Source organism: Orbicella faveolata, unplaced genomic scaffold, assembly GCF_042242905.1.
Source record: "Orbicella faveolata isolate gen_17 unplaced genomic scaffold, um_ofav_v1 contig_48, whole genome shotgun sequence".
NCBI lineage: Eukaryota > Metazoa > Cnidaria > Anthozoa > Scleractinia > Merulinidae > Orbicella > Orbicella faveolata.
Window position 1 is genome coordinate 5952590 of NW_028301578.1, and position 16388 is coordinate 5968977.

Genomic DNA, 16388 nt, shown 5'->3' on the forward strand with positions numbered 1-16388 from the left:
CGGCCAAAAGAACTAGCGCTAAATAGAAAATTGCGAATTTACATACTTTCCGAAAAAAAGGCCTGACATCCTTGCGAGGTATACCCAAATTTTCAAAAACAATTATAGGGAAATTTCTGTTCCATCTGATTTTCATTCACGAATTTCCAAAATTTTCGGCTGAATAGTTCGCTTTTCGGAAATGTAACAATTTCCGGATTTTCTAGAACCTTACCGAGAAAATTTCCCTACCATTCGTCTCCGTTTCAAAAATTTCGGAATTTCTGGTTGAATGGAAAGCGCCCTATGTCATGGTATTATTACAAGAGACTATAAATAATAAATTCGGTATTTACCCTTCGATGGCCTACGACAGAGGAATTTTACCAGCTGGAAATAAACAATCCGATTGAAAACAGGCGACTTTTATCGCGAGTTTCTTCAAGTGAATCTTCAAATCTTGTTTGCTAATACTTTAAATAAGCTGCGTATTTAAAAGAAAAAAGAAAAAAAAAAACTTTGCAAAGGTTTTGTATAATCAGCTGAACTCTTCTTTCGCTTTAATTAAACTGATTTCGTGGAATTAGTTATTTTAGACTTTGCTATGAGCTGCCAGCTGTCAGATCGGATGCAATGCTTTCAACACATACTTATATATAGAGCGGTTTGAGAACTCAGCTGACACGCTTTCAACTCAAATCTTCTGTTTCAGTTTGACACTGATGATTGGTTACTTTACACTAAACTTGATTTTCTAATCTTTTTATCAGAAAGTATTTAACCCATATCTGGTTATTTAACCTATGTGACACTGCAGTGCTTTTTATTTAACGGATTTCTCTTTATTGGGCACAAAATTATAGTCAACTGTCAAGATTCCTAATGGTATTTACCATAGCTCATGGTAGTATTACAAGGGACTATTTATAATTCGGTATTTACCCTTTGATGGTCTTAGCTTGCGCAAGGGAATTTTGCCAACTGCAAACAATCCGACTTAATACACGCGACGGTTATCGTGAGTTTCTTGAAGTAAATCTCTTTTTTTTTTAATTTATTTTTTTTTTTTTTTTGCTAATACTTTGATTAATTTGCGTATTTAAAAGGAGAAAAATATCTGCAAAGGTTATGAAAAATCAACTGAACTCTTCTTCCGCTTTAATTTAACTGATATTCGGTTGGAGGAATAAGGTATTTTAGACTTCGATGATTAGGTATTTTAGCCTTTGGTCTCGGACAACGACAAAGCTATTTTATTTAACAGATGTCAGACATTAAAACAACGTAACTACTAGTTCTTCATTTGTTTGTAAATGATTGCAGTTCTTTACATAGTTATGATTGCAGTAATTACTTTCTCTTGTTCTCTTCTTATTCGTTTTCTGGCTGTCGCGTATAATTGGAGCAAAGTTCAATTAAGTCTAACCGAATTATAACTGAAAAAGGTATGTTCTAAAGTCAGAACAAGGTTCCATTCCTAGCTTGATTTCCGTCGTCGGTGAATGGCTGCCTAGCATAAAGAAGCAGCAATGGTTTCGTTCATTTCTACTGGTGTAGGGTCAAGACATTTGACTGGAGCGGAGACAATATTACAGATTATGGATTCTAGATAGTTGACAAGCAACTGAGAAATTTAATGCTACAATGGGTAATACGGAGATCAAAGGGACACGAAAAAATGTCTGTAATATCCGGTTTCCTTATTACGCGTGCTCTCAAAATAGATTAAACGTTAGGGACGCATGTCTTATTGATGCAACAACTCAATTTGGGAAAATCCAATATTCAATCCTTAAATCCCAACCGGATTTTGTGTTTTACTAATTAACGCATTTATCTCAAGATCACTTGAATTATGGAACATCAGAGAAGCCGAAGACCACTTGCTTAGAATGGATTGTTCAGTGTCATGCACCATGATGCGAGTGATCTTGAATTAATCTCTTTAGTTAAAAAAGGAAAAAAAATAATGTTTTTGGATTTAAAAATTCAATCTTCGAATTTCCCGAAAAACGCATTTTGAACGATACAATTAAAAGCTCAAGAACAATCTTTAATCAATGTGGTAATTGTATTTCATACTAAACTATAAACCCTACGCTTATTTACATTGTCAAGTGTCCCGCATCGAGGTCCACAAGAGTTAAACTCAGTGGGAAATAAAAACAGTTGTTAAACATGTCGCGTTATTATACTACTGTATTGGTGATAACATCATTAACATTTAACCCCTGCAAATGATAATATACAGTGTACAGATAATCAAAGTAGGGAAATATCGTCAAGACGGTCTGCGATGAAAAGGAAAATTCTATCTGATTGGTTCCCTTAGCAGTCTAAATTTTGCAACACGGACTGTTAAGATGGGCCGCTCCCGAATCAATCTCGGGGAATTCCTTTTTTTTTTCATTCCCTACAAAAAAAGTATTAAAAAAAGTATTTTGTTAAGTAGAAATCTTTGCACCTTCACGTTCGGAGTACAATTTCGGTTAAATGTCGACAAAAGCGACGTGAGAAACGTAAATAAAAGCTTATTTCGCGCGCGTTAGTCATCAACTTCATAAAGACGTTGACCCATGTTTCATGTTAATTTTTTCATCACTACGCCATAGTCCTTTGCGCGTGAGTAAACGGCCTATGAGACTTGAGAGCCCAATAGGCATTCCACCTTTAAAATCATGTTTAAGACAAGTACGCAGAAAATAAACAAGCAATTTTGAACGGTCTGCTTTTGAATCCCAGCGTTTAGTCGCCAACATTTTGCCCCGAAGAAGTTTGATCCCGAAGCGTTCAAGACAGTACTGATTACAAAACTTGATGGCAAAGACTTTTTTAAGGTGAGTGACCATTCTCGGAGGTTATTTTTCTTGTTCTTGTTGTCAGGAAAGATCGGGATTTTGATTTCGGATAAAGGAAGACAGTGGCGGATCCAGGCCTTGTGCTAAGGGTGGGGTGGGGTGGGGGGGATTGTTTGCTTGTTTGCTAGCCCTGCCGTCTTTTCTTCTTTCTGTTGTTTGTTCTTCTTTTGCCTAAAATAAGGGGGAGGGGAGGGCCGGGCCCCTCCCCTAGATCCACCATGTACTGGAAGATGAAGATGATAGACCGAGACAAAACAAACTGAGAAAACTTCCTTGTTGTCTTGTACTTGCCAACGCATCGCTCTGAGAAAACGCTTCTTCAATATTAAGCCCTTCCTGCCCGAAAATCAAGTTTGTAGAAAGTATTCTTATTTGCACTGGCTCTAATGTGAAATTAACGGAAGTGCGTTGATATCAGAACAAAGTTCCTATAAGTATTTCTGATATAAACCAAGTTTGGTAAATTACAATGATTTCTACAGCTTAGAAAAATCATGTCATTCCACTGCAAAGATAGTATATATTGTTTCTCATGTGAAGTAACATAATCCATAACATCTTCTTAACTGGTGAGTTATAACGTGCGCTGTGATTGGTCAATTGAGTGAGGGTGGCTGTTGAAATATGAAACTGCTTTTGACCCCAAAATATCTTATGATTTATCACCGAGGTTTGCTAAAGTACATAGCAAATTAACCTCTAAATCATTTCGAGCTCCTAAAATTTTGGTGCAGTGTTTTAACCCGTGCAGTGCTAAGGACTTAACAATGATTTCCAGTTGACTCGTATTTCTTTTCACGTACGTCAGTCACTTGGCACCATTCCGCGTGACTTTAAATGTTTTCTCAAACCCATCAGACACTCAGTAGAGATGTAATAAATATCTTAATAGTAACCTTGTCTTCTCGATCCGTATTGTAAGTTTCAGATCCTCGTTTTCCTTTTCGATTTCTGGTACGCCAGCTTCGCGCTTGAGCCATCGAAGGGGAAAACATCGGTAAGTAATAGTTGGTTTCCATATGATCACCACTGAAACGGTCGCAGCCATCACTACAATGGTTGGATAAAAACATTCAGCGACCGTTGGCATCAAATGAAAACTATACTCTTCAGCGATCATAACGATAGTTTTCACAACGATCGCCGAGATAGATATTAGTTCTATGTCGACGATCCGGTAACTTTTTTGTAGTGATCCTAATGATGGCAGAGATTGTAGTTAGATAGCGATCATACGAAATCCAGCCTTGATCTTCTCTCGGAGGTATATATAAAGTTTCTGGGTCAAAAATCGAAGAATCTGAAAATAAATTTTTGAATACGCCAAAACAAGTTTAAAGAATAGTTGACAGCAAATAAGATGACTCAATCGTTATGTGTTTTCGTTAACGATAGCAAACTAAAGAAAAAGAACTGGCGCAAAGAACTGACTTCGTGCTCTGCAAATGAAACACAAATACGAGTAAACAAATTTTATTTTATTTATTTAAGAGGCACTATTCACTAAATTATCGATAATATGAACAATTTTACAAAAATAGAAACTAAAATAAGGGCGAGGAAAATCGCATAACTTCCGTATAGCTTCAGTCTGTTATTTCATTTTTTTTCTCTTTTTCAATAAAGCTTTTACTAACACATGTAGCTATAAAATCTATAGAATATAGGTTTAGCCGCCAGCCAACGATAAGATACACTTTTTTTCAAAGAGAACAGTCAAGATCAGATACAGATTAAATTTCCATGTTCTGCAATTAATGTATTCACAATGTATTATATCAGTAACATTTCTATGCGTATTACTAGCAAACAGTTATAATACGAGTTATATCACAGGTATATCACGGCTGTATCACGAGCAAACAGTTGCAATGGACAGTATATAAACTTGGATATGCATATATGGAATTTTCCCTAATTAAATCTAATAATTAAATCCAACTGTATTTCTATCAAGTTCTTACACTGATCCCTTATACCGCTTAATCTTATCTCTTTCCCAGTTATGAATATAAACAGCACTACTGGGATGGCGGTACTTCTTCAATCATAATCCGGGACACTGATTTCCATCCTGTGTTAGCGTCACCCAGTGAGACACCAAGGCACTTGCCTACCCAGAGTTCAACGCTGACTGTGCCCCGTGCGAGGTTTTCACAATAACCTTCGAAGGAATGATGACGGAGAATTTGGGGAAGCCCTTCAGGCCAGTAGTTGTAAATGACTGAGTCGATCGGCAAGGGACCACTGCATTCATTGCCGTTAAACTTAAAATACCATCTGTTGCATTTGGCATTTGAATGGACTAGAGCGTTTCCCTGGTAGGAGACTCTAAGAGCGGTATTGTCGTGCAGCTTGTTGAAAGAGCATTCCTGAAATAGTAAAAAAAAATTGACTAAAGATGTTTGAATACTGATACAGGTTACAAAGGAATAACTGCATACGTAAATTAGGGAGGTTTAGACAAAAGTTCAAATACCACATAGATAGTAGACTACACTCTTTTTTTTTTTATAAAAATATACTTTATAAAAACATCTAGGCTCGCATTTGCGAAATATTAAGAATAATTTAAGAATAAACCCGAAGCTGAGATTTTGTAAAGAATATAATTTTGTGTTTTGAAAATTTGTAAATACAATGCAGGATATTCTTCGTTTCTTTAAACGGTAAAACTAGGCAAAAAGCAATAAAAACATCACCAGCCGTAAGTTTGATGCTAATAACATTTCTGAAATAAGTTATGTGCGTCATATCAGGCTTTAATGCCCGCAGGCTGGCTCCAAAATTACTTCAACACCAACCAGACAACAAATACACTCCAAAACAGAAATCAGGTCGTGCGCTATGATCTAAGAATATTCACAAGAATATTTTCAGTCTAAAACGGGCAGTAAAAAAAGAATATTCAGCCTTGGCCGGAAAAGCAAGATCCTTATAGAAAAACAGTGTACGAATATAGTCTCTACATCGCTCGTGACGCGAAAGAAATCCGCGAGAAAAAAGTTGCCGCGCGGAATCCCGGAGGCGCGACAGGAGTGTGACGTCTTCCGTCTATCTCAATATCTGGAAATAGAAATCTTTGAAACCGGAGCAAATCGAAGGGTCGGAATAGTGTGTAGCAGTTAGTGATGTTGCGATTCTGCCAACAGGCTTTGGAAAGAGTTAAATTTATCAAGTCTTTTGTTTGGTAAAGCTTTCCACCTTGAACCCGAATGTAGGTGTGTTAGTGATTTTGCGCTCAATAGCATCATATCATCGAAGAACAAGTCCGTGAACTGACTGAGCTTGGCCTTTCTCCCGTCCATTTGAAAGATTAAATGAAAACGATGGAGAATGAATGAGAGGCTCAATTGCCGCTGTTCTCTCGAATCCGGTTATTGAGAATAAATGTATGAGAGCCATTTATAAAGGAATGTTTCCCTTCATTTTTCGTTGTGCGTCTCGCTGGAACGATATCTGTATGAGAAATTTCAGAATTTGTTGACCTGAGAACACGTAGGGCTTGACCTCGAAATGGTTGATTGTCGTTGATGAATCATCCCACACAGTAGAAACATGAAAAATGAGATCGGAAAAATGGATCATGAATTTCATTTTGGATCAGCCGCGTTCTATCTACTCAGATGAATCAGTTGACCACGTATCCGGCATGGTTGCCTCGATGGTACGATTAGTATACTGGGAGACGCGGGTTCGAATTTTGCTTGGGACACGAATTTTGTTTCGTTTCAGAGACGTGTGTCGAATGCTGCCTTTAAGCTATGTACATCTTTCTCTCCTAGTTTCTAATTCTTCCCTGACTCAGATAGTTTTTATTCTACTAGTCGATAAACATGTACATATACGCCTGTTGTTGCACAGTTGTATGACGAGTCTGCGCTTAGCTCCTAACATTCCATCGTGCCAAGACCCTTGGAAGTGTGATTGGAAAACTACGCATTCGAATTTCTCGAAGTGAGATCGTAGCACTTTCTTTCTGTCGTGCGTTTCTAAAATCTCATTTGAAACTGGCTGGCCCCAAACCGAGGTGCGCAAAACCAGGCTTGCAAAGACGGTTTTCAGACGGACACATTTGTATTTCGGTTCGTGCTCTATATATACCGGCTAATGAAACAGCTGATGGAAGGAGCTTTGCGGTGGAATTGAACATACCTTTCGATTTTGTGCAAGAAAAGGATGTATCAACAGTCAACCAAATTATAGTAATTTGATTGTGCCTCCAATAACTGTCTGCAGTCTGCATTTTGTACCTAGTCTGCATTTTGTACCCGGTCTGCAGTCTGCAATCTGCATTTTGTATACTGACCGGTGAAATTACCTGCTTATTTTCCGTAAAAGGTGATCTGGACCGCTCATTTAAAACTTGTTTTAGTGAAAAATATAGAAAACGGTATCTCAAACTTAACCCAAGCTTAACTCAAACTCAACTTAAACTCAACTCAAACTCAACTCAAACTCAACTCAAACTCAACTCAAACTCAACTCAAACTCAACTCAACTCCTAACTCGGTAGTCATCTTATCTCTGAAGTTTCTTCCTCCTTCGGTTTCTTCCTCCTTCGATCTTTCCTCCTTAAATTTGCAGAATTTCCTGAATGTGGCAAACCTGGCATCCGCTTGACACGTTCCGTTGTCGGCAAACTTGGATGATCTTGCAGCGCAAGAAATCCATGCCCGTCAGATATAACGTTATACGCTCATGAATTCAACAGTGATCCGAATTTTAGTGATCGACACATTTTTCACACACTCGGTTTTGATTCAGATACGTTTTTTGTCAGAAGAAAAATCAAGTCCTGTGACCAAACCGGCTAGACGGCATATTTACACTGCTGCACCGACATTTGAATATCTCAAATACGTAATGTTAATTCTCGCTTGAAGTTCTGCGATTAAAATCCCGGTAATAACATTTAAATTTACGCCGACAGATAAGCGCTGAAAAATCGTTGAATTGCAAGATGACCCCTTCGCTTTAATTCTTCTTTTCACAAGTTCTTTGGCAGTTTCGATTAACAAAGATCGATATACTCCTCAAGGCATGTATTTGCCTCGCTACCTGAGTGTTGAGCGACTTCATTTAACACATCATCCGCGTTAGGCGATAATAAGAGCACGTCAATATTAGGAATTCAATTGGATACAGTTAATAAGCTTAGAATTCCATGCCATACATTTTTCTCGCGGTTTTTTTCGTTTTTTTTTTTTTTTTTTTTCGCGTCACGCACGACGGACTAAGCGAAATAGGGACTACACGTAGTCTACATAGGTAGGGTACAATCCTATCAATCAATCAATCAATCTATCTATCTATCTATCTATCTATCTATCTATCTATCTATCTATCTATCTATCTATCTATCAGTCAATCAATCAGTTAATCCATCAGTCCATCAATCGATCGATAAATTGATGAATAAATCAATCGATCAATCAACAAGTCTGAGGAAAAGGATGATTTTGTCATTTGCAGTGTAGACTAATAGTTATAGCTAGAACACAAGTGGTTATTACTTTTCGTCATTTCCATCTGTTTGTGTATTATCTATTGAGCTCGAACATCTGACTTGGCCATCATATACCACGGAAATAAGCTTTAAACGCTTTTACGGGTACCAAGCTTCCTACCTCTACTGACACAACGATCAAGAGGGATAGAAAAAGAGAAAGATGCCCTGTAATCGGACAACTGGAATTTAACTTCCTCATTGACCGCAAGTCAGTAAGCCAAGAAGTTTAATAGATCCAAATATGATGACTTACCTTTATTTTACCGTTGTCAATACCCGTTTCCGATCGCCATGCGCACTGTTTCCAATTAGCTCTCTGTCTTGGGTCCATGTTTGCTGCATCTCCCTTCTCTCCCTTTGTTCCGATGCCATTTTCTCCCTTGGACCCTTTTGAACCCCTGGGGCCAATGTTTCCAGGGCTACCCTTACTTCCTTTTGTTCCTATCGAGCCTCTTTCTCCTTTGAATCCTTTAAATCCCCTGGGTCCAATGTTCCCAGGGATACCCGTACTTCCCGTTGTTCCAATCGAACCTTTATCTCCTTTAGATCCTTTTAAGCCCCGTGTGCCAGTGTTTCCAGGGATACCCGCACCTCCTTTTGTTCCTATTGAACCTCTCTCTCCTTTGGATCCTTTCTGGCCACGTGGGCCAATGGTCCCAGGGATACCCGTACTTCCTTTTGCTCCCATCTCACCGATTTCTCCTTTCTTCCCCACCTCCCCTTTGGGTCCTTCAGGGCCCCGTGGACCAATTTTTCCTGGGATTCCTATAGCGCCTTGTGAACCCCGCTTTCCAATGCTGCCCTTCTCTCCTTTGAAGCCATCTCTACCCGGCGCACCTGGAGTTCCCGGTATTCCTGGCACTCCAGACATTCCTGGCATTCCTGGCATTCCAGAATAAGGATCCGGCTGTTGAAACAAAAGATAACGTCAATCTTCAGAATCTTCAACCTTGCTCAAGTAAGTAGTGTATTGCTGCAATCACTAACTTTGAGCTAAACGTTAGCAGCTCCGGTATTATTTAGTCCGCTCAATTATTATAAAGCGCGCTCCTTGTATTGGTTGAGCTCAGTTTGCTGGGAAGAAAGATTACGTGACACACCCTGCCATCTTTTGGCCACCGAAGTGGCCGTTTATTTTTAGTAAAATCTATGCCAACTCAGATGGAGCTTACTTTAAATGAAACTGTTCCCAGCAAAGGTTAGGGGATACCCGAACGTGTGCTAATAGTAGTTTTGACTGGAAAAACAGGGATGGGTGGGTGGGAAAAGTGTAGTTGGTTTCGCCTTGAATGTTTAAGACAAGAAGGATGAATATAGCTCATCTACGCCTCATAACGAGGAGTTAAATTGCAAGATCGTATTACTATCAACTGACGGGAAGCCTGAAAAGATTCATTGACCACAAGGAGCATAAAATCATTTATTGCTGGTTTTCAGTGTCACGCAATTCAAAATAGATCAAAATAAAAAAAACAAAACCGGTCAATAGATAAAGTCCAGAATCTGGGAAATAAAAGAAGGTAAATATGCAAAGACTCTCGCCAAAATTCTGGTCACAGAAATTTTTCTTATGCGAGATATGCGAAGAAATTTTTTACCCAAATTTACAGAAATTAGTATGGAGACGCCATGCTGGTGCCCATCCGTATGGGCACCAACATGGCGGCCGGAAACCACCAGAAACATCTGTCACTGAGTTTTGCTACAAAAGCGTGAATTTATCCCTCGAGAAACTCTAAAACATTAAAATAATACTTTTTCTAAGACATGAACTGTTCAGATAGCCAACTTCCCCGAAATAAGTCACTTTTTTAACCATGATGACAGCTTTCTAGGCCGTCATGTAAATGTCGCGTCACGCAAAAGCTTAGAAATTCAAGCGTAGTGTATCACAAAACCAAGAACCTATTCGGAGCGAAAATTTGTATGAATATTAGTTTTCAGCTGCTCTTATACATCATTAAAGTAAAATCGCAGGAAGATCAATAGTTTTGTTGTTTGAATTTTAGTGACGTCACGTGAAAACCAGCTATTTGCTAGATAAACATCCTTTCTGGCTATTCATGGTGGATTTTTTAGTACCTTTGTTTTATGCTTGTCAAATAATACATAGAGATTAGCAAAATAAAAACGTTCTTAATCGACTCTCAGCCTGACAAATGTTCTTAATACGTTCTTAAAATTTTGGTTAATCTCAGCCTCGACGTTCTTATAAAAAAGGTTCTTAAATATAAAAAAAAGAAAAGAGTGTAGTGCTGTTCGTCACACCTTTTATTACTTGTGTAAGATTTCAGTTACTCCTGAAGTACAAAGGTCCCGTACGTGCCTTGACAGATTAGCATTTAATCAAAAGTTTGATTTTGCGGATGCTTAAAATTATTGTGTACGAATCATGTAAAGTGGGAACACAGAATTGACCAAAAGAAAGTACATCTAAGTATATCTATAGTACTATCTATATCGATGTATCTCATCTAGTGTAAGTTCCCGCTAAAACAAGCAAGTTCTCACTTCGAACAAACCTCAGTTTGTAACGGAATCTCTTTGACCTTACCTACCTTACATGTAGAAGTCGAATCGTTGGACCGCAGTTCCTTCGAGTGCGTTCGTGTGAAGAACAAAAGGAAAACGGCAACAAGGGAGAAAGAGAAGATGTCTTGCATTTCTGTTTGCTCAATCTACGTGTTACGGACTAACTTGACTTCAAAGTTATCAAAATCGATTGCAAGAGGAGAGAGAATTTCCTGTATTTATACGTTCTCTTTCGGCTTGTTTTAATCTGTCACCAAGCGTTTGGATTGGTTACTTTTGTCTAGACAAGACACAACAGATACAGTGGTTTCAGCACAGATTCAGCACAGATTGAGCGTGGAATAAGAGCTCCGTTGAAACACGTTTCCTCTTAACACGTGTTCAGTTCTCAAAACGATTGGTTACTTTGTGCTAAACTTGACAGATCACATGTGGTACATCCAGTTAAAGAATCATGCGAGATCAGCGTGATATTAGCGAAAAGCTCAAACACTGTTCAATTCAATTTTGAGTTTTTGTTTACTGTCAAACACATAACCGTTGGTTCCTTTGGATTGAGTTTCACAGATCACATGCATATACCTGCCAGCTCTCGCGTTTAAAACGTGGCTCTCACGCCGTTGGTTCGAAAACTTCCATCTTGCGTTCACTCACGTCTATAGATAATAATAATAATAATAATAATAATAATAATTTATTTCTAGCCCATTACGTTAAAAAATCTCAATGCTCTTACAGAATAAAAATGAGAAAAACGATAACGAAACCAATATAAGGAAAATATATTAAATTACAATGATGATAAAATACTAAAATTCATTAAGTACTAATGGGACCCTAATAAGATAGGGACCAATCTCTGTCATCCAGACGAACATGGAACTCAGTTAGAGCCTTTGATGACACACTTTCGAAAACAAAAGTAAGTAGGAACTAGTAAGAAACGTTTAGCCCATATAAATTGACGAAACACATCCTATCGGACTTTGCCCGGAAAAAGTTTCGATTCTCGTCGTGAGCGTTCGACCTCATCGTACGGTCGGGTCATTTTGAAAATTCCACTACTTTTAGGATAGTAAATTAAACATTACGAACTCATGTTTAATCGATGCAAAGACTAATGGTACGTTATTTTGGGAAAGCCAAGATTTGATTCCTAAATTCCGACATGGATTTTTTGTTACCTTAATAAACAGATTAATCCAAGATCACACGGGCCATAGTGCATCAGCATCCTAGTCCAGAGTGGATTCTTCGGTTCCTTTGATGCACCATGATCCGAGTGATTTTGGATTAACCTCAAGTTAATAAAAAAACGCAAAAATCTTCGATTTAAATTTTCAATCTTAGATTTTTCCAGTGAAACGCACCCTTTTAAACCATACAATTAAAACCAACAGAATAATCTTTGATTATATGTATGGAACTTGATTTCAAACTAAACTGGAAACCTTACGCTCATTCAAATATGTCAAGTGTCTCGCATGAGGTTCTGCCGGAGTTGAACAAAGCAAGAAATGAAAACAGTTGTTTAACATGTCACGATATTACACTACTTTATTGGGGATAACATCATTAACATTTAACCCCTGCAAATGATAATATACAGTGCACTGAGAATTAGTGTCGGCGATAAAGTGAGGTCAACTATTCGCAGTGTGAGCCGATGTCCGTTTAGCGGGGTTCGACTACCGAACCTGTACATGGCTTCTAATCTCTACATTTTATTGCGCAGTCCATGTAGGCTTTCTTTCCAGGTCTTTATGGCTAATTCGTTTCCTTGACGTAGCCGAGAGGTACGGCCAGCGACCACGTGACCCGAAAGAGATATTGATCACAGGAAATATCGTGGAGACATAATAGGCATTATTAAGGATGTTCGCGCGAAAATTTTCCTGTCGATGCATTTTTTTTTTTTAAATTTTTGCTGAGTCAGATAATGAGTTACTTGTGTCAGAAATGTAAAAAGACAAAAAAAAAAAATAAAAAAAAATTGAGGGTCACCGGTTTTGTTTCAGAGATAAAAGCGTGTGGAAAACTACCCTGATTTTGAACAATTGGCGCATGTAATTAAAGGGGTTCATAGTTAAAAATATCGAAGATGTGTCAAACAAAGCAGACAACCTTAGTCATATTTTGTAGACCTGGGTCCGTTGCGTAAATAATTCCAAACGTTACCAACGCTTTCACAAAACTTAAACCTTCAAGAAAGCATTTGAAACCTCCGCACAGATAAACGAAGAGCTAAAAAGAACGAAATTCAATGGTGCATTTTGCAAAAAATTCAAACTTCTGATCGATAGATTTTCTTCAAACGTAGAACATCACACGTAGAAAATCGTAGAAAATCAAACGTAGAAAATCGGTAGAGAAAAGGATCCATGAAGAGAAAAATAGGGGTCATCGAACGTCCAAAATCGTTGAACTAAGGCAAAGCTATAGCAACGGTCATCTGCCCTATCATTGTTCATTTTATGACTTAGCGCGCGCATCGATGCATGACGTGGAATGCGAATTTGCATGCGCAGTAAGGATGCGCAGAAACCATTAGCGTGAACGTCCTTAAATGGCTGAACTGGTCCGCGACGAAAAGGTAAATTCTATCTGATTGGTTCTCTTAGCGGTCCAAATTTTGCAACACGGACTACTGAGATGGACCGCTCACGAATGGGCAATTCCCTCTGAGACGTGCTTGTAGGTAATCATGGTAGCTGTATTCATCAAAACAATTATCCAGTCCGAGATGATAAATGCAACTACAATGATTCCTTGCAGGCACGTCTCAAAGAGGGAATTGACCATTAATCCCAGGGAAGGGGGACTCCCATATAAAAAGGACAGGGGGTGTCCGTCGAAAACTTTAAAAAGAACCCCTAAGAGAAACCAAAATCCTGCTTTGTGGGCGTGGCTTGAATTTCTTTTACCCCGTAAATCCCTACAAGGTACCGTAAAAGCTCCCGCCGTGGACCTTTTGAGGCTAAACACCCTAAGGGGCACTGAAACCACTCCCCCTCCCTCTTCTCCAGCCCCCCCCCCCCCCTCCCCGCCCCCACTCTCTGGGCATTAATCTCGACGAATTTCTTTTTTTAATTCATGCAAAAATGAAAAAAATTATCTTGTTAATTACAAATCTTCGTACCTTCATGTTTGGTGGACAATTCCAATTGATTTAATGTTCATAAATGGAACGAAAGAAAAGTAAATAAATGCTTCTTTCGCGCGCGTTAGCCAGAAACTTTATAAAGACATTAATCCGTGTTTGATGTTAATTTTGACTTAATTAACAATTTCATGACGACACCAGAGTCCTTTGCGCGGGACTAAACAACCTTTCAGATTTAAAGGCCCGATAGATATCCCACCTTTAAAATAAAGTTTAAGACAAGTAAGTGGCAGAAAATAAACAAGCATTTTTTGAACGGTCGGTTTCTTAATCCCAGCGTTTAGTCGGCAACATTTTGAGTTTCATTTCAGATGATGGAAGATGAAGTCATAGACTGAGACATAACGGCCATCTAACACTTTTATCTACTTCCTATCTTTGTCAGCTTAACAGTCCTTTAGGGAAGGATATCAAGCGCTTACTTGTTGTCTTTTACTTGACAACGCATCGCTCTTATTAACTACGTAATCGTCCAGAAAGCCACACACGTGGAAACTATTTTTACTTGGCTCTATCGTGAAATTAACGGATGTGCGTTGATATCAGAACAAAATTTTTACAAGTATTTTTCATATAAACCAAGTAACATGAATTACAACGATTTCTTCAGCTGAGAAAAGTCATGCCATTCCACTGCAAAAGATAGTATATATTTGCTTCTCATGTGAGTTGACATAATCCATGACGTCATGTTTGCTGGTGAGTTCCTGCGTGCGCGGCGAATGGTCAATTGAGCGGGCGTGGCCGTTGAAAAATAAAACTACTTTTGCTGCCAAAATGTTACGGGACTTATCACTAAGTTTTGTTAACCCTTTGACGCTCAAGGAGCCATACACGGCTACTTAATGGTCGTGCTCTTTGAACCACTTGTGACGTCAACAATTTAAATGTCAGCACATATTCTTGTTAAGGAGATAATAGAGCTAGGATAGATCTACCCGCACAACAGTCGTTTATGGATATTGACGGCATTCTGACGTAGCAAACTGAAAACCAACGTTATCAGTTTTAGTGCAAAAAAGGTGGTAAAATGGCCCAGTATACCTATAATTGATCAAGGTGCCATTTCCAGGATTTGCCCATAATTAACACCCAACTTTTTAGGGCAGCCAGAAAGAATATGGAACGCAAAAGGTAGCGAGAGTAAAAAGGTCGAGAAAAAGGAAACGAAAAAGACAATAAAAAAATTCGGAACGGGCAATCGCAAAAAAAGGACAAAGTTTAGCTTATGCGCATCCACCAGATTAAAATATTCTACATTTTTGTACCTAATCTTAGGGAAATTTACGTGTTTGGTAAAAAAAAAAAATAGCTTTTTCAGCGTCATGGCAGCCAAAATACTGATTTAACGCTTAAAAACGGCTTTTTTGGGGTGTAAATTTGGTCCTGAAGACGACATAGACATCACCAGATGGGAGGACTGTGAACCAAATCGATCACGTCACCATCGGAAGAAAGTGGAGGAGAAGCTTGCTGAACGTTAGAGTCAAACGAGGAGCAGACGCAGCCTCGGACCATCACCTGGTGGTGGCAGACCTGAAAGTCAAGCTGAAAGTCTACAGAGACCGAGTAGACAGGCCATCCTACAAATACAACGCACACAGCTTGAAAGACAAAATAAAGGCTGATATCTATCAATGTGAACTGAGAAACTGGTTCAGCGCACTCGCCCACCAACCAGAAGAATCAGTAGAGGAGACATGGCGTGGCCTGAGGGACATCTGGAAGGCCACATGTAACGAGGTCCTAGGGAGGAAAACTAGACAACACAAAGAGTGGCTGTCAGCCAATACCTGGACCCTCATCAAGGAGAGGAAACAGCTGAAGAACGACATCAACCAGACCCAAGACCTGCAACAGAAGCAAGATCTACAGGCCCAGTACTGGAAGTTGAACCGACAGGTCAAGAAAAGCACCAGAGCGGACAAGGCGAGCTTCATACACGATCTCACAGAAGAAGCAGAAACAGTAGCTGGCAAAAGAGACTGTATGAGATCACAAGAACACTGTCAGGGAAGAACAAGGCCCCCTCAAGACCAGTGAGAGACAAGAACGGCGAGACCATCACAATTGAAGCCAAAGAGAGAGCAAGATGGGCAGAACACTTCCAAGAGACTCTCAACAGACCCCTACCTCAAGTCCCACCTGACATCCCACCAGCAGCAAACCCGCTAGAGGTGAACATCAATCCACCAACCAAGGCCGAGGTCAGCAAAGCCATCAAGTCCTTGAAGTCAGGCAAGGCAGCAGGCCCAGACGGCATTCCACCAGAAGCACTAAAGGCGGACGTCAAGACCTCCAGAGAGATGCTCCATCCACTCCTGATGAAGATCTGGGAGAACGA

At 39.2% G+C, this 16388-nt stretch overlaps 1 protein-coding gene across 2 annotated transcripts in view; it reads right to left on the reverse strand.

Moving 5' to 3' along the window:
* The window catches only part of LOC149096164 (uncharacterized), a 35519-nt gene extending 24407 nt beyond the window's left edge, over window positions 1-11112 (reverse strand). Inside the window, exons 1-3 of one of the 2 annotated variants that reach the window (XM_089281522.1) lie at window positions 10908-11110; window positions 8603-9256; window positions 4295-5209 (exon numbers count right to left, since the gene is read on the reverse strand). In XM_089281522.1, the coding sequence (XP_089137648.1) occupies window positions 4859-5209; window positions 8603-9256; window positions 10908-11012 (1110 nt within the window). In that variant the 5' untranslated portion in view covers window positions 11013-11110 and the 3' untranslated portion in view covers window positions 4295-4858. Of the gene's footprint in view, window positions 1-4294; window positions 5210-8602; window positions 9257-10907 lie in introns of those variants that run through there. The other variant, XM_089281523.1, reaches the window with a different exon arrangement.
* Between the last annotated feature and the right edge of the window lie 5276 nt (window positions 11113-16388).